Genomic DNA, 20,646 nt, shown 5'->3' on the forward strand with positions numbered 1-20,646 from the left:
CAATACTTTTACTTTTGTTGAAATGTATACACTGTACACTTTTTTGTATTGGATGTTTAGCTTTATTTTTGCACATTTTAGCAAATAAGCAATACTTTTACTTTTGTTGAAATGTTTACACTTGTTACAGAATATTTCCGTTTTGCACTTTTTTGTATTGGATGTTTATCTTTATTTTTGCACATTTTAAAGCAAAATAAGCAATACTTTTACTTTTTAAATGCTTATACTATTCCAGAATATTAAGATTTGCACTGGATGTTTACTTTTATATTTGCACATTAAAAAGCAAATAAGCTACTTTTAATTTTGTTAAATGTTAAAAGTTTTAAATGTTTACATTGTTACAGAATATTTTGTCATGTTGTTGTCAATGTTGACTGAGTGGCCATACTTTTTTTTTTGTAAATAAAAGCCATGCCTTTTGAAAAAACTGGCCTACATTTATTTTTTCCTCTTCATTTTAAATAAAAAAAATAATCGGTAAAAGGAAAAATAATCTATAGATTAATCGGAAAAAAATAATCTATAGATTAACCGATTAATCGAAAAAATAATCTATAGATTAATCGATAGAAAAATAATCGTTAGCTGCAGCCCTAATATATTTATATATATGTATGTATATATATGTGTGTGTATATATATATATATATATATATATATATATATATATATATATATATATATATATATATATATACACATATATATATATATAAATATATATATATATATATATGTGTATATATATACATACCGGTATATATTTATATATGGCAAACATGTTTGCAATGTGTGATAGTGTATAAATGATAAATGGGTTATACTTGTATAGCGCTTTTCTACCTTCAAGGTACTCAAAGCGCTTTGACACTATTTCCACATTCACACACACATTCACACACTGATGGCGGGAGCTGCCATGCAAGGCGCTAACCAGCAGCCATCAGGAGCAAGGGTGAAGTGTCTTGCCCAAGGACACAACGGACGTGACTAGGATGGTAGAAGGTGGGGATTGAACCCCAGTAACCAGCAACCCTCCGATTGCTGGCACGGCCACTCTACCAACTTCGCCACGCCGTCCCCCCGTGTAGCATTTTGTTGCGTTATTAGATGATATTAAAGTTTGAAATACATGCAATTATATGCAGTACATGTATTTTTTTTCATGTCAAAATGGAAAGAATAAAATGCATTTATTAAAGTACTTTATTGACACATATTATTTCTAGGCTTTCGCGGGCCACATCAAAAGATGCAGTGGACCAGACAGCCTTGAGTTTGACACCTGTGCCTTAATGTTTTGTGATAAATGTTCTACATTTACATCAGACAAGTGGATAACAAAGTGCATAATGTGCACAAGAAACCTGCTTGAGGACACATTAGCTAATTAGCATTCAAGCTACAGACACAAAACGGTGAGTTCCCAGTAGAACTTACTAAAAGCACTTTTCAGCAACTTTAGCCAACATCCTTTTATAATACACCATTGCTGGACCTCTGAGTTTATAATTGGTGAAAAATACTTCAAGATAAATGAGGAATTACGACCTCATGTTAGATGATCCTGGTCCCCTTGCGACTGCTGTTCACCACTCTTCCACGCATGCAAATGATCCACCAATGATGGTGGATTTACGTGACATACTTCCATGCTGGCGGACCGCCCAGTCATCCTCGCATTCGTTTTGCACTCTTAATCAGCACCGAGCCGCCTCCCATGCTGAGACATTCTTTGGCCGGACGCAGCTCATTTGGGAAATGACGCTCCAGAACAACGTGAACGCTGACTGGGAAAATTTGGCGTCAGCAGTTATTGCCTCACCTAAATGTCCGTCACGATGTCATTACGACGCTCATAACCTCCCACTGGTGCTTTTTGACCGTGCAGTTTAGGGTTCTGCGGGGCCACTTTGACGCATTGCCGGCAGTAAGTCGGACACGTTTCCAGTGAGGGTTGGACTCTGCCAAGGCTGCCCTTTGTCACCCATTCTGTTCAGAACTTTTATGGACAGAATTTCTAGGCGCAGTCAAGGCGTTGAGGGGATCTGGTTTGGTGGCTGCAGGATTAGGTCTCTGCTTTTTAAACATGATGTGGTCCTGATGGCTTCATCTGGCCAGGATCTTCAGCTCTCACTGGATCGGTTCGCAGCCGAGTGTGAAGCGACTGGGATGAGAATCAGCACCTCCAAGTCCGAGTCCATGGTTCTCACCCGGAAAAGGGTGGAGTGCCATCTCCGGGTTGGGGAGGAGATCTTGCCCCAAGTGGAGGAGTTCAAGTACCTCTGAGTCTTGTGAGGGAAGAGTGGATGGTGAGATCGACAGGTGGATCGGTGCGGCGTCTTCAGTAATGCGGACGCTGTATCGATCCGTTGTGGTGAAGAAGGAGCTGAGCCGGAAGGCAAAGCTCTCAATTTAGCAGTCGATCTACGTTCCCATCCTCACCTATGGTCATGAGCTTTGGGTTATGACCGAAAGGACAAGATCACGGGTACATGCGGCCCAAATGAGTTTCCTCCGGCAGGTGGCGGGTCTCTCCCTTAGAGATAGGGTGAGAAGCTCTGTCATCCCGGAGGAGCTCATAGTGAAGCCGCTGGTGGTTGGGCATCTGGTCAGGATGTTCCGGGTGTTACTTAAGTATTGGGATACATATTGAATTGTGACTCCAGTGTTGTGATACGCATTGTATCGTTATACGCATCGTGTCATAACTCAAGTTGTGTGATACATATTGTATCGTAACTCTGGTATCGAGATATGTATCGTATTGTGATACATATAAATATTTGCCCATGTGACTGGACAGGACAGGAAAATATCAATAATTAAAAAAAAAAACATACGACAAAAAGTATTGTGATATGTATTGTGGAACAAGTACCGTATTTTCCGCACTATAAAGCGCACCGGATTATTAGCCGCACCTTCAATGAATTACATATTTCATAACTTTGTCCACCAATAAGCCACCCCGGACTATAAGCCGCGCCTACGCTGCGCTAAAGGGAATGTCAAAAAAACAGTCAGATAGGTCAGTCAAACTTTAATAATATATTAAAAACCAGCGTTCTAACAACTCTGTTCACTCCCAAAATGTACGCAAATGTGCAATCACAAACATAGTAAAATTCAAAATAGTGCAGAGCAATAGCAACATAATGTTGCTCGAACGTTAATGTCACAACACACAAAATAAACATAGCGCTCACTTTCTGAAGTTATTCTTCATTCGTAAATCCTTCGTCTTCGGTGTCCGAAGTGAAAAGTTGGGCAAATTTACGATCCACTGGCAGATGTTGGCGTCGTCTGGCGCTGCCTCCTCGTCTTAGTGAAGGTGTGTTCGCCTTCTGTCTTCCATTGTTCCCACGCAGTTAGCAGTCTAGCTTCGAATGCCCTGTTGACACCAATATCTAGCGGCTGGAGGTCTTTTGTCAATCCACCCGGAATGACGGCGAGTATTGAATTAAGCGCGTAAGCGTGTCTCTCAATGTGCTGTTATGAGCTAGCAAATATAACAACTACACTACCCAGCATGCAACGATAGTTACGAGCATGCGCGGTAGCCCTGAGAAGCGATGTTGTATGCTGGGAGTTAGAATGTGGTTATGAGCACGCTGTGAGAAAACGTTGAGAACTCAGTTAACACGCCTCGTCTGCATTATTTATAATTAGACAGACAACACACTTAATAGGAGCCATTTTGGGGTCTTTACATAAACACACAAATGGAAATGAAACGCCACATATCCCAGCATGCACCGTGCGCTTCTTCTACGGGGAAAAAAGATGGCGGCTGTTTACCGTAGTTGCGAGACCTAAACTTTATGAAAATTAATCTTAATATTTATCCATATATAAAGCGCACCGGGTTATAAGGCGCACTGTCAGCTTTTGAGAAAGTTTGTGGTTTTTAGGTGCGCCTTATAGTGCGGAAAATACGGTATAGTGATACATATTGGGACAAAAGTATCTTGAGACGTATCGTATTGTGACTAAAGCATCTTGAAACGTATCGTATTGTGACTAAAGCATCTTGAAACTTATCGTATTGTGACTAAAGCATCTTGAAACTTATCGTATTGTGACTAAAGCATCTTGAGACGTATCGTATTGTGAGTAAAGTATCTTGACACATATCACATTGTGACTAAAGTATCTTGAGACGTATCGTATTGTGACTAAAGTATCTTCAGACATATCGTATTGCGACAAAAGTATCTTGAGACTTATTGTATTGCGACAAAAGTATATTGATATGTATCCTATTATAACAAAAATATCCTGATACGTATCGTATTGGGACAAAAGTATCTTGATACGTATCGTATTGTGACAAAAGTATCTTGAGACATATCGTATTGTGACTAAATTATCTTGAGACGTATCATATTGTGACTAAAGCATCTTGAGACGTATCCTATTGTGACTAAACCATCTTGAGACGTATCGTATTGTGACTAAAGCATCTTGAGACGTATCCTATTGTGACTAAACCATCTTGAGACGTATCGTATTGTGACTAAAGCATCTTGAGACATATCGTATTGTGACAAAATTATCTTGAGACGTATCGTATTGCGACAAAAGTATCTTGATACGTATCCTATTATAACAAAAATATCTTGATACGTATCGTATTGTGACTAAAGTATCCTGATACGTATCGTATTGGGACAAAAGTATCTTGAGATGTATCGTATTGTGACAAAAGTATTTTGAGACATATCGCATTGGGACTAAATTATCTTGAGACGTATCGTATTGTGACAAAAGTATCTTGAGACGTATTGTATTGTGACTAAAGCATCTTCAGACATATCATATTGTGACTAAAGCATCTTGAGACGTATCGTATTGTGAGTAAAGTATCTTGAGACGTATTGTATTGGGACTAAATTATCTTGAGACGTATCGTATTGGGAATAAAGCATCTTGAGACGCATGTATTTTGACAAAAGTATCATGAGACGTATCGTGTTGGGACAAAATTATCTTGAGACGTATTGTATTGTGACTAAAGCATCTTGAGACGTATCGTATTGGGACAAAAGTATCTTGAGATGTATCGTATTGTGACAAAAGTATCTCGAGACGTATCGTATTGTGACAAAAGTATCTCGAGACGTATTGTATTGTGACTAAAGCATCTTGAGACGTATCGTATTGTGAGTAAAGTATCTTGAGACATATCGCATTGGGACTAAAGTATCTTGAGACGTATCGTATTGGGACTAAAGTATCTTGAGACGTATCGTATTGGGACTAAAGCATCTTGAGACGCATGTATTTTGACAAAAGTATCTTGAGACGTATCGTGTTGGGACAAATGTATCTTGAGACGTATTGTATTGGTACTAAAGCAACTTGAGACGCATGTATTGTGACTAAAGTATCTTGATAGGTATCGTATTGCGACAAAAGTATCTTGATACGTATCCTATTATAACAAAAATATCTTGATACGTATCGTATTGTGACTAAAGTATCCTGATACGTATCGTATTGGGACAAAAGTATCTTGATACGTATCGTATTGGGACAAAAGTATCCAAATCCGTATCGTATTGTGACTAAAGTATCCTGATACGTATCGTTTTGTGACTAAAGTATCTTGATACGTATTGTATTGGGACAAAAGTATCCTGATACGTATCGTATTGGGACAAAAGTATCCTGATACGTATCGTATTGGGACAAAAGTATCCTGATACGTATCGTATTGGGACAAAAGTATCCAAATCCGTATTGTATTGTGAGAAAAGTTTCTCGATACGTATTGTTTTGGGACTAAAGTATCTTAATACGTATCGAAGACCCAGGACACGTTGGGACGACTATGTCTCCCGGCTGGCCTGGGAACGCCTCGGGATCCTCCGGGAGGAGCTGGACCAAGTGGCTGAGGAGAGGGAAGTCTGGGCTTCTCTGCTTAGGCTGCTGCCCCCGCGACCCGACCTCGGATAAGCGGAAGAAGATGGATGGAATGATGGACGGGCCCACTTTGGATGTCTGTAATGTTTGTCAATCAAACGAAACTCATTGAAGCAAAAAAAGTGCAATTTTTTTGCAGAAACGGCTTCTATTTACAACCTGAAGAGATTCCAGCGAGCCCGGTCTCATTCTCCGTTTCTCCACCCGGCCCACTCTCCGCTCTCACCAACCCGGCCCACTCTCCGCTCTCACCAACAATGGTGCTTCTGTGGAGGGAAGGCCTCTGGTGTGTTTCAGAGGAGCATTGTTCCTGTATCGGTCACTGCGCTACTGATTAGCTCACGGGTCAGCGCTGTGAGACGGGCCTTGACTCCACTTGTGTTGTACGCTGTGAACACTTCCTCTTTCAAGCAGCAGGAGAGTGGAAACACACGTTGACTTTAGACGCCTTTCATTGTGTCCATAAAACCATATCCAATTGTGTTTACAGTCCGCAAAGTATGTGAGAAGACCGTCTAAAATGTCATAAAATAATCTGTAGTTACACTCTGACCATATTATTAGAGCAGTCATACTGGAAATACACAAGAGATGTGCTGTTTATCATTTTTATGCATTTGGAATTGTAAATACATTTCTAACAATTGAGTCAACAGATGGAGGGTCCGCTCATTATACTCTCTAATAACATCCAGAAAGCACCAACAATACTCCATTCTATTATTTTGTCTACATTATGAGGGACAAACTGTAAAAAATTATTATTAATCTACTTGTTCATTTACTGTTAATATCCGCTTACTTTCTCTTTTAACATGTTCTATCTACACTTCTGTTCAAATGTAATAATCACTTATTCTTCTCTTCTTTGATACTTGACATTAGTTTTGGATGATACCACACATTTAGGTATGGATGTGATACCAAGTAGTTACAGGATCATACATTGGTCATATTCAAAGTCCTCATGTGTCCAGGGACGTATTTACTGACTTTATAAACATAATATACATTTAAAAAAAACGAAAAAAGATTTTGTAACGCTAAAAAATATAAATGTAATCATAGTAGTATCGAATAGATACAATCCTGTACTTGGTATCATTACAGTGGATGTCAGGTGTAGATCCACCCATGGCGTTTGTTTACATTGTGACGGCGGTGAGCTATTGTATCCTCCTACGGTGTGTAGTGAAGCATGTTTAGCTATTCCTCGTCCTGCAGTGATAATGATACTTGTAAGAAACATACTTTGTTTGTCAGGAATCAAACGGATTAGTGATATAGAAGTAGCTATAACTCTGCCGACCTAGCTAGCCATGTGTTAAAGCAGCTCTTCCTGAGAGTGTTTCAGTGTTATAACTTCACCTTTATCTTGACTTTTTACACCAAAATGCGTCCATTCTCCCTTTTCTGTCTACACACTGTGTCTGCTTGTAAGTACTCTGTGTGTGTGCGCTGCCCAACATGCTCCTCTGCTCATAGCAATGTCACGACGTGACGACGACGGAGGGGCAGGGGGGGGGCGGTACTTTTTAGAGGCGGTATAGTACCAAATATGATTCATTGGTATCGCGGTACTATGCCAATACCGGTAGACCGTACAACCCTAATCAGCACCCATGGCAACTAAGAAACACAAACGGGTGCTGAAAACAGAACTAAGGGAGTCAAACTAAATTAAAACATGATCCGGGCAACGGATCAAGATAATTTTGGGCACAATAACCATGAAATGTTTATATCGTTATTGACGAACCTTGCTAACTAGGGGTGTAACGGTACGTGCATTTGTATTGAACCTGTTTTGGTACGGGGGTTCCGGTTCGGTTCGGAGGTGTACCGAACGAGTTTCCACACGGACATATTAAGTAGCGTAACGCACGTTGTGTAAACAATGCACACCGAGGCACACCACACGGCATGCTAGCAGCTAACGGGCTAGGATAGACTGACCATACGTCCTCTTTTCACCGGACATGTCCTCTTTTGCGGAGCTGTCAGGGCGGAGTTTCTTAAATGCCTCAAATGTCTGGCATTTTGACTTAAGGTTACGTGTATTTTCAATGTACGTTCAGGGTTAAGAAGGGGTTCAAAACAAAACAAACAGCAGCATTGGTGAGGGAGGGGCAGAGACAGAGAGAGAGAGAGAGAGAGTTATGATAAACACGCATGCGTCGCCAGGCTCTGCTTTTTATCCATAGATTTATCACATTTCATTTTTTATTATCTATAGCAGGGGTGTCAAAAGTGTGCCCTGGAGGCCATTTGCGGCCACAGCTAATGTTTTAAAGGCCCACGGCACATTCGAAAAATACTAAATCTGCGTTCAAAGAACTCCGGCTTATTAGTGATTCCCAGAGCCCAAAAAAAGTCTGCGGGCTATAGAGCGTTTTCTATTGGGGCTCCAGTACTATGGAATGCCCTCCCGGTAACAATTAGAGATGCTACCTCAGTAGAAGCATTTAAGTCCCATCTTAAAACTCATTTGTATACTCTAGCCTTTAAATAGACCCCCCTGTTAGACCAGTTGATCTGCCGTTTCTTTTCTTTTCTCCTCTGCTCCCCTTTTCCTTGTGGAGGGGGGGGGGCACAGGTCCGGTGGCCATGGATGAAGTGCTGGCTGTCCAGAGTCGGGACCCGGGGTGGACCGCTCGCCTGTGCATCGGCTGGGAACATCTCTGCGCTGCTGACCCGTCTCCGCTCGGGATGGTGTCCTGCTGGCCCCACTATGGACTGGACTCTCGCACTATTATGTTAGATCCACTATGGACTGGACTCTCACACTATTATGTTAGATCCACTATGGACTGGACTCTCGCACTATTATGTTAGATCCACTATGGACTGGACTCTCACACTATTATGTTAGATCCACTATGGACTGGACTCTCACACTATTATGTTAGATCCACTATGGACTGGACTCTTACTATTATGTTGGATCCACTATGGACTGGACTCACACTATTATGTTAGATCCACTATGGACTGGACTCTTACTATTATGTTAGATCCACTATGGACTGGACTCTCACACTATTATGTTAGATCCACTATGGACTGGACTCTCGCACTATTATGTTAGATCCACTATGGACTGGACTCTCACACTATTATGTTAGATCCACTATGGACTGGACTCTCACACTATTATGTTAGATCCACTATGGACTGGACTCTTACTATTATGTTGGATCCACTATGGACTGGACTCACACTATTATGTTAGATCCACTATGGACTGGACTCTTACTATTATGTTAGATCCACTATGGACTGGACTCTTACTATTATGTTAGATCCACTATGGACTGGACTCTCACACTATTATGTTAGATCCACTATGGACTGGACTCTCACACTATTATGTTAGATCCACTATGGACTGGACTCTTACTATTATGTTGGATCCACTATGGACTGGACTCACACTATTATGTTAGATCCACTATGGACTGGACTCTTACTATTATGTTAGATCCACTATGGACTGGACTCTCACACTATTATGTTAGATCCACTATGGACTGGACTCTCGCACTATTATGTTAGATCCACTATGGACTGGACTCTCACACTATTATGTTAGATCCACTATGGACTGGACTCTCACACTATTATGTTAGATCCACTATGGACTGGACTCTTACTATTATGTTGGATCCACTATGGACTGGACTCACACTATTATGTTAGATCCACTATGGACTGGACTCACACTATTATGTTAGATCCACTATGGACTGGACTCTTACTATTATGTTAGATCCACTATGGACTGGACTCTCACACTATTATGTTAGATCCACTATGGACTGGACTCTCACACTATTATGTTAGATCCACTATGGACTGGACTCTTACTATTATGTTGGATCCACTATGGACTGGACTCTCACTATTATGTTAGATCCACTATGGACTGGACTCTCACACTATTATGTTAGATCCACTATAGACTGGACTCTCACACTATTATGTTAGATCCACTATGGACTGGACTCTTACTATTATGTTAGATCCACTATGGACTGGACTCTTACTATTATGTTGAATCCACTATGGACTGGACTCTCACAATATTATGTCAGACCCACTCGACATCCATTGCTTTCGGTCTCCCCTAGAGGGGGGGGGGGGTTACCCACATATGCGGTCCTCTCCAAGGTTTCTCATAGTCATTCACATCGACGTCCCACTGGGGTGAGTTTTTCCTTGCCCTTATGTGGGCTCTGTACCGAGGATGTCGTTGTGGCTTGTGCAGCCCTTTGAGACACTTGTGATTTAGGGCTATATAAATAAACATTGATTGATTGATTGATATTCAAATAAACAAAAACATAACAAAAGTGAAATAAAAAAGCTTAAAGGTTAAATGTAATTTAGAAAAAGTTGCAATGTTGACTAATAAAACAAAGCTGTTTTTTTCTTCTTTCAAACTGTCATTGCTCAAAACATAATATTGAATCAAAATCAATGTTATTATGAATGATTGACCTATCCAAGGTTCCCATTACTTCACATCAAATATTACACTAAGAAAAATATTTTTGCTGGAAGTTTTTGCAAATTTGGTAAATAAATAACCCAAAAATGTCAATTTTGTTGTTTTCTTACTGTACCGAAAATTAACCGAACCGTGACCTCTAAACCGAGGTACGTATCGAACCCAAATTTTTGTGTACCGTTACACCCCTATTGCTAACATTAGCAATTTCAGGCCGCAGGCTATCATTAGTGCCTAGTTAATGAACTAATGAATCTCTCCAAGCTGCCGACCATCTTCTCACCGCCATATGTCACACCAGCTCTTATCACATTCTCCTGACTCATTTTATTCATTAAACTTTGCTTTTTACCAAGTTAGCTTTTTTTTTTTTTTTACCCATTATGTCAACACTTGTCGGTTGTTTATTTTCCCCGTTGTGCCGGTTTTATCTTGAAGGTGTTTTATATGATTTTGGTAAGCGGATTAGGACATTCCTGCCCGGCAATCTGTTTGCCTCCTTCCATTTAACTCTTATCACAAATGGCGGAAATAATGCTTTTCCTCCTGTTTGGACCAATTTGGTTGTGCTGCCTGGTGTGATAATAAACCCGCCTGTTAAAGTGATAAAGTGCTTTTAAGAAAACTCATGATTAGCAGCATTTTTATAAGATTAAAAACAAGTTGGTCCTGCTTTCTGCGAGTAGAAGTTTGAAGCCTCCAGGCCATGATACCTGCAAAGGGATCTAGTAGACTCTTCAAGGTTGTGTATCCTGGAATCTTAATGAGGCTTGTGGCATTTTAAGATCAGAAGGCATCTGAGCAAACTTGCTTTTATTCAGACTAATATTTATAAGGTTGCGCAAGATACATTACATTTTCTTTCCCAGTATTCTATCGCAAACAACTTCGGACTGGCACCCGAAATACTTCACTTTGAGAAGGCCAAAAGGTTATCTGATGAGGACAAATAAGATGTACAAAACATCAGGAAGGAAAGTGGAAAGCCTGCGATCAACAGGAACTGGAACAAGAAACACACAGAGGACAAATGGCTGACTAAGGACAGAGAGACAAACTACTAATCACTAAATGTTGTGATACTATAGGAAGTAGGCTTGTCCTGGTACCCAATATTTTGGTACCGGTACCAAAATGTATTTTTTCAATACTTTTCTAAATGTCATTATTGGCTTTATTTGAACAACAAATGTTAGTGTACATGAAACGTATGTTTATTATTGTAATTCAGTCCTTAAATAAAATGTTGAACATACTAGACAACTTGTCTTTTAGTAGTAAGTCAACAAACAAAGACTCCTAATTAGTCGATGCAGTAACATATTGTGTCATTTATACACCTATTATTTTCTACACATTATGAGGGACAAACTGTAAAAAATTGATTATTAATCTACTTGTTCATTTACTGTTAATATCTGCTTATTTTCTGTTTTAACATGTTCTATCTACACGTCTGTTAAAATTTAATAATCACTTATTCTTCTCTTCTTTGATACTTGACATTAGTTTTGGATGATACCACACATTTAGGTATGGATGTGATACCAAGTAGTTACAGGATCATACATTGGTCATATTCAAAGTCCTCATGTGTCCAGGGACGTATTTACTGACTTTATAAACGTAATATGAATTTTTAAAATAGGGAAAAAGATTTTGTGATGCTAAAAAAATATCAATGTAATCATCATAGTATCGACTAGATACGCTCTTGTACTTGATATCATTACAATGGATGTCAGGTGTGGATCCACCCATGTGGTGAATTATATATATATTATTATTATTACCATTATATATATACTTGCAGGGTGTATATTGTACATATTACATATTGTTTTGAAGGTGTCTGTTACTACATGATATATATACTTGCAGTGTGTATATTGTACATATTACATATTGTTATGAAGGTGTCTGTTACTACATTATATATATACTTGCAGTGTGTATATTGTACATATTACATATTGTTATGAAGGTGTCTGTTACTACATTATATATATATATATATATATATATATATATATATATATATATATACTTGCAGTGTGTATATTGTATTTATTACATATTGTTATGAAGGTGTCTGTTACTACATTATATATATATACTTGCAGTGTGTATATTGTACATATTACATATTGTTATGAAGGTGTCTGTTACTACATTATATATATATACTTGCAGTGTGTATATTGTACATATTGTTATGAAAGTGTCTGTTACTACGTTATATATATGTATTTGCAGTGTGTATATTGTACATATTACATATTGTTATGAAGGTGTCTTACTACATTATATTTATACTTGCAGTTTGTATATTGTACATATTACATATTGTTATGAAGGTGTCTGTTACTACATTTTATATATACTTGCAGTTTGTATATTGTACATATTACATATTGTTATGAAGGTGTCTGTTACTACATTATATATATACTTGCAGTGTGTATATTGTACATATTGTTATGAAGGTGTCTGTTACTACATTATATACATATACTTGCAGTGTGTATATTGTACATATTACATATTGTTATGAAGGTGTCTGTTACTACATTATATATATACTTGCAGTGTGTATATTGTACATATTGTTATGAAGGTGTCTGTTACTACATTATATATATACTTGCAGTTTGTATATTGTACATATTACATATTGTTATGAAGGTGTCTGTTACTACATTTTATATATACTTGCAGTTTGTATATTGTACATATTACATATTGTTATGAAGGTGTCTGTTACTACATTATTTATATATATATATATATATATATATATATATATATATATATATACTTGCAGTGTGTATATTGTACATATTACATATTGTTATGAAGGTATCTGTTACTACATTATATATATATACTTGCAGTGTGTATATTGTACATATTACATATTGTTATGAAGGTGTCTGTTACTACATTATATATATATACTTGCAGTGTGTATATTGTACATATTACATATTGTTATGAAGGTGTCTGTTACTACATGATATATATACTTGCAGTGTGTATATTGTACATATTACATATTGTTATGAAGGTGTCTGTTACTACGTTATATATATATACTTGCAGTGTGTATATTGTACATATTACATATTGTTATGAAGGTGTCTATTACTACATTATATATATATACTTGCAGTGTGTATATTGTACATATTACATATTGTTATGAAGGTGTCTGTTACTACATTATATATATATACTTGCAGTGTGTATATTGTACATATTACATATTGTTATGAAGGTGTCTGTTACTACGTTATATATATATACTTGCAGTGTTTACATAAAACCTTGGAGGGTTTTGAAGTTGTTTTGGAGGCTTTGAAGGCTACAACAGCAACTTCCCATTAGCCACATCTTCCAAGCATTTTTTGATCATCTTTAAAACCCCCCATCTCATTATGATTGTGAACAATTGGCAAAATTCCCCCCAAAAATGCAGTTCACCTTTAACTGAGATTCACACACCTATTAAAACTAATAATGTTAACGCTAACAAGAGCGAGAAGTTTGTTCCAAAGAAAAGTGTTGTCAGTGGTTTGGTTTTGCGGCAACAGGCGTGGAACAAATGACTGCACGCTGCAAAGCTTATTTAAAAAAGGCGGCAGCACAACAAACTTATTCCAGCCCAGCGCGGGAAATGCAAATCTTTACGAACAAGACGGCATTTACAAACAAACTACAGCAAACAATCACTATCCACTATCCACTTAAGCCACTAGACTGTGTTGCAATATGTGAAAATGTGTTTTGTGCCAATTCCAACTTTGACCACAGTGGCAGTTGCTATGTGAAATGGCGCTTTCCATTATTTTCGGCATACTGCATTGCAAAAATGAATAGCCCCCCTTTTCCTCTCTTGCAAGATCCACCCAGGGATGGGTCCAAATGATTCCCTTCCTTACTGTGAATGTGTTTCCCTCCAGGAGCCATGTCCACCACCACCTCTCTGCCACTGCCCAAGCAGGACGAGGAGGAGGAGGAGGAGGAGGAGGAGGAGGAGGAGGAGGAGCAAGGGGAGGAGTTTGTGTTTGACGACAGCGAAGGCGAGGAGACGCGCCAGGAGGGCGGCGAAGGGCTTGGCAGCGGTGGCGTCTTCGTGCAACCGGGGTCCAAAGCAGCGTCACAAGCTGTGCCAGACGTCACACAACAGGAAGGAGGTGCCCGCAAGGAAGCGTCCATTTCCACCCAAGGTGAGACATTCCGTGGCAGGATGGTGGAGGGTCGACCTGGCCAACAATGCAGACTAAATAGTCACGTCTTTACTTAGACATAGCAAATATGCCATCCCAGCAGGCACAAGACGACGTTGATTATACGTACGTGTCCTTTAAAACTGACTTGGAAACAACGTTGAAAAATAGTTGTCTTTGTAAACTGAGACAACGTTGGTGTCCATCGTTGGATCCACGTTGTTGGTTGGGAAATGATCACAATTCAACGGTCAAATGAACATCAGAACCCGACATTGATTAAACGTCGTCAACAAGCATGTTGTTTCAACGTTGTATTTGTGTTGTAGAATATTGGTTGGAAAATTACCAAATATCAACATCAGAACCCAACATTGATTAAACGTTGTCAAAAAGCATGTTTCTTTGAAAATTGGTTGGAACATGACCAAATTTCAACGGTCAAATCAACATCAGAACCCAACATTGATTAAACGTTGTCAAAAAGCATGTTGTTTCAACGTTGCATTTGTGTTGTAGAATATTGGTTGGAAAATGACCAAATATCAACGTCAGAAGCCAACATTGATTAAACGTCGTCAAAAAGCATATTGTTTCAACGTTAGGTTTGAGTTGTAGAATATTGTTTGGGAAATGACCAAAATTCAATGGTCAAATCAACGTCAGAACCCAACATTGATTAAACGTCGTCAAAAAGCATGTTGTTTCAACGTTGTATTTGTGTTGTAGAATATTGGTTGGAAAATTACCAAATATCAACATCAGAACCCAACATTGATTAAACGTTGTCAAAAAGCATGTTTCTTTGAAAATTGGTTGGAACATGACCAAATTTCAACGGTCAAATCAACATCAGAACCCAACATTGATTAAACGTTGTCAAAAAGCATGTTGTTTCAACGTTGCATTTGTGTTGTAGAATATTGGTTGGAAAATGACCAAATATCAACGTCAGAAGCCAACATTGATTAAACGTCGTCAAAAAGCATGTTGTTTCAACGTTGTATTTGTGTTGTAGAATGTTGGTTGGAAAATTACCAAATTTTAACGGTCTTATCAACGTCACAACCTGACATTGATTAAACGTGGTCAAAAAGCATGTTGTTTCAACGTTGTATTTGTGTTGTAGAATATTGTTTGGGAAATGACCAAATTTCAACGGTCAAATCAACATCAGAACCCAACATTGATTAAACGTTGTCAAAAAGCATGTTGTTTCAACGTTGTATTTGTGTGGTAGAATATTGGTTGGGAAATGACCAAATTTTAACGGTCTTATCAACGTCACAACCTGACATTGATTAAACGTTGTCAAAAAGCATGTTGTTTCAACGTTGTATTTGTGTTGTAGAATATTGTTTGGGAAATGACCAAATTTCAACGGTCAAATCAACATCAGAACCCAACATTGATTAAACGTTGTCAAAAAGCATGTTGTTTCAACGTTGTATTTGTGTGGTAGAATATTGGTTGGGAAATGACCAAATTTTAACGGTCTTATCAACGTCACAACCTGACATTGATTAAACGTTGTCAAAAAGCATGTTGTTTCAACGTTGTATTTGTGTTGTAGAATATTGGTTGAGAAATGACCTAATTTCAACGGTCAAATCAACGTCACAACCCGACATTGATTAAACGTCGTCAACAAGCATGTTGTTTCAACGTTGTATTTGTGTTGTAGAATATTGGTTGGAAAATTACCAAATATCAACATCAGAACCCAACATTGATTAAACGTTGTCAAAAAGCATGTTTCTTTGAAAATTGGTTGGAACATGACCAAATTTCAACGGTCAAATCAACATCAGAACCCAACATTGATTAAACGTTGTCAAAAAGCATGTTGTTTCAACGTTGCATTTGTGTTGTAGAATATTGGTTGGAAAATGACCAAATATCAACGTCAGAAGCCAACATTGATTAAACGTCGTCAAAAAGCATATTGTTTCAACGTTAGGTTTGAGTTGTAGAATATTGTTTGGGAAATGACCAAAATTCAATGGTCAAATCAACGTCAGAACCCAACATTGATTAAACGTCGTCAAAAAGCATGTTGTTTCAACGTTGCATTTGTGTTGTAGAATATTGGTTGGAAAATTACCAAATATCAACATCAGAACCCAACATTGATTAAACGTTGTCAAAAAGCATGTTTCTTTGAAAATTGGTTGGAACATGACCAAATTTCAACGGTCAAATCAACATCAGAACCCAACATTGATTAAACGTTGTCAAAAAGCATGTTGTTTCAACGTTGCATTTGTGTTGTAGAATATTGGTTGGAAAATGACCAAATATCAACGTCAGAAGCCAACATTGATTAAACGTCGTCAAAAAGCATGTTGTTTCAACGTTGTATTTGTGTTGTAGAATGTTGGTTGGAAAATTACCAAATTTTAACGGTCTTATCAACGTCACAACCTGACATTGATTAAACGTGGTCAAAAAGCATGTTGTTTCAACGTTGTATTTGTGTTGTAGAATATTGTTTGGGAAATGACCAAATTTCAACGGTCAAATCAACATCAGAACCCAACATTGATTAAACGTTGTCAAAAAGCATGTTGTTTCAACGTTGTATTTGTGTGGTAGAATATTGGTTGGGAAATGACCAAATTTTAACGGTCTTATCAACGTCACAACCTGACATTGATTAAACGTTGTCAAAAAGCATGTTGTTTCAACGTTGTATTTGTGTTGTAGAATATTGTTTGGGAAATGACCAAATTTCAACGGTCAAATCAACATCAGAACCCAACATTGATTAAACGTTGTCAAAAAGCATGTTGTTTCAACGTTGTATTTGTGTGGTAGAATATTGGTTGGGAAATGACCAAATTTTAACGGTCTTATCAACGTCACAACCTGACATTGATTAAACGTTGTCAAAAAGCATGTTGTTTCAACGTTGTATTTGTGTTGTAGAATATTGTTTGGGAAATGACCAAATTTCAACGGTCAAATCAACATCAGAACCCAACATTGATTAAACGTTGTCAAAAAGCATGTTGTTTCAACGATGTATTTGTGTGGTAGAATATTGGTTGGGAAATGACCAAATTTTAACGGTCTTATCAACGTCAGAACCTGACATTGATTAAACGTTGTCAAAAAGCATGTTGTTTCAACGTATTTGTGTTGTAGAATATTGGTTGAGAAATGACCTAATTTCAACGGTCAAATCAACGTCACAACCCGACATTGAATAAATGTTGTCAAAAAGCATGTTGTTTCAACGTTGTATTTGTGTTGTAGAATATTGGTTGGAAAATGACCAAATATCAACGCCAGAACCCAACATTGATTAAACGTTGTCAAAAAGCAAATTGTTTCAACGTTAGGTTTGAGTTGTAGAATATTGGTTGGGAAATGACCAAAATTCAATGGTCAAAAGAACATCAGAATCCAACATTGATTAAACATTGTCAAAAAGCATGTTGTTTCAACGTTGTATTTGTGTGGTAGAATATTGGTTGGGAAATGACCAAATTTTAACGGTCTTATCAACGTCACAACCTGACATTGATTGAACGTTGTCAAAAAGCATGTTGCTTCAACGTTGTATTTGTGTTGTAGAATATTGGTTGGAAAATGACCAAAATTCAATGTTAAATCAACGTCAGAAACCAACATTGATTAAACGTTGTCAAAAAGCATGTTGTTTCAACATTAGATTTGAGTTGTGTTGTAGATTATTGGTTGGAAAATTACCTGATATCAACGTCAGAACCCAACATTGATTAAACGTTGTCAAAAAGCATGTTGTTTCAACGTTGTGTTTGTGTTGTAGAATATTGGTTGGGAAATGACCAAATTTCAATGGTCAAATCAACGTCACAACCCGACATTGATTAAACATTGTCAAAAGGCATGTTGTTTCAACGTTGTATTTGTGTTGTAGAATATTGGTTGGAAAATTACCAAATATCAACATCAGAACCCAACATTGATTAAACGTTGTCAAAAAGCATGTTGTTTCAACGTTGTGTTTGTGTTGTAGAATATTGGTTGGGAAATGACCAAATTTCAATGGTCAAATCAACGTCACAACCCGACATTGATTAAACATTGTCAAAAGGCATGTTGTTTCAACGTTGTATTTGTGTTGTAGAATATTGGTTGGAAAATTACCAAATATCAACATCAGAACCCAACATTGATTAAACATTGTCAAAAAGCATGTTTCTTAGAATATTGGTTGGGAAATGACCAAATTTCAACGGTCAAATCAACATCAGAACCCAACATTGATTAAACGTTGTCAAAAAGCATGTTGTTTCAACGATGTATTTGTGTGGTAGAATATTGGTTGGGAAATGACCAAATTTTAACGGTCTTATCAACGTCAGAACCTGACATTGATTAAACGTTGTCAAAAAGCATGTTGTTTCAACGTATTTGTGTTGTAGAATATTGGTTGGGAAATGACCAAATTTCAATGGTCAAATCAACGTCACAACCCGACATTGATTAAACGTTGTCAAAAGCATGTTGTTTCAACGTTATGTTTGAGTTGCTCAACGTCAGGACCTAATCCAACAAGTTCTCAACGTTGTTTCAATGTCTTGTGCCTGCTGGGATAACGAATTTCAACTCATAAAACAACTCAATATGCGCCTCATTAAGGATGGCTGAGTTGTTATTTTCTGATATATTGCAAGATGGTCATAAATAGCAAAGCAATGATGTCATGGCATTGCCGGAAGATTGGTTTTTCATATAAAAAATATTTGCATAGCCATCCATATATTCTGGGATTTATTTCGGGATGTGATGTGGCAAAAATATCTTACCGTACTGTAGATGCTGATCACGCCAATTTTGTACTATTAGTTTTCAGCACAGTCTTATATTAGGGCTTGTAAAGCCCCAAAAAGAAAGTAAACATTGTAAACCACACGATTCAGTATAATACATATTTAAAAGCCATTTTTAAAACTAAGTTGGGTAATAGGTAAATTTGCTAACTATGAATAATACATTTTCTGTACAGTATTTTCCTGACTATAGAGCGCACCAGTATATAAGCCGCACCCGCAAATAAAAAAATACAACGTTTTTTCAATATTTTAGCCGCATTGGACTATAAGCCACATAAATATACGTTAAGAAATCATTTATCCATCCATCCATCCATCCATCTTCTTCCGCTTATCCGAGGTCGGGTCGCGGGGGCAGCAGCCTAAGCAGGGAAGCCCAGACAGAAATTATTTATTTACATATAAATATTTTGTAAATGTTTATTTGCGCACCTTGATTGTTTCCAAACGGTGTCTGTAACACGGCAGTAAAACGGCTGATCAAACAAAACAGAAGTAATTGTCACAGCGAGCTAGCTCTCCAATTAGCAAAACAGACTCAATAACTCCACGGTGACGTTTTGGTGAATTTACTGAGGAATTTGTGAAAGTAAAACAATACAAAAAGAATGCCGTTGTAAGTTAATAATACTAACACAGACACTCGTAAACGTGTTAGCATATTAGCTAATGCTAATGACGCTTGCTTGATTACATTACAAACATGCATGAAAACACTCCTACAGACATCACACATGGGACGGTATAGTAAGTATGAACAGTTTTAGTTATATTGTAAAACTTACAAATGTTTCTTGGAATGAGGACATGTGCATGACATCATAGGACAGTTTCACTGACAGGGGCATGACATTATAGGACAGTTTCACTGACAGGGGCATGACATCATCGGACAGTTTCACTGCTAGGGGCATGACATCATAGGACATTTTCACTGACAGGGGCATGACATCATTGGACAGTTTCACTGACAGGGGCATGACATCATAGGACACTTTCACTGACAGGTGCATGACATCATAGGACACATTCACTGACAGGGGCATGACATCATAGGACACTTTCACTGACAGGTGCATGACATCATAGGACACTTTCACTGACAGGGGCATGACATCATAGGACACTTTCACTGACAGGGGCATGACAT

At 37.8% G+C, this 20,646-nt stretch overlaps 1 protein-coding gene across 3 annotated transcripts in view; it reads left to right on the forward strand.

Annotated features, from left to right (window-relative positions):
* The window catches only part of arhgef10la (Rho guanine nucleotide exchange factor (GEF) 10-like a), a 456,971-nt gene that overhangs the window by 23,052 nt on the left and 413,273 nt on the right, over window positions 1-20,646 (forward strand). For all 3 annotated transcript variants that reach the window (XM_061977629.1, XM_061977630.1, XM_061977632.1), the window contains exon 2: window positions 14,407-14,673. In XM_061977629.1, the coding sequence (XP_061833613.1) occupies window positions 14,412-14,673 (262 nt within the window). In that variant the 5' untranslated portion in view covers window positions 14,407-14,411. The remainder of the gene's footprint in view (window positions 1-14,406; window positions 14,674-20,646) is intronic.

Source organism: Nerophis lumbriciformis, linkage group LG18 (assembly GCF_033978685.3).
Source record: "Nerophis lumbriciformis linkage group LG18, RoL_Nlum_v2.1, whole genome shotgun sequence".
NCBI classification, from domain to species: domain Eukaryota; kingdom Metazoa; phylum Chordata; class Actinopteri; order Syngnathiformes; family Syngnathidae; genus Nerophis; species Nerophis lumbriciformis.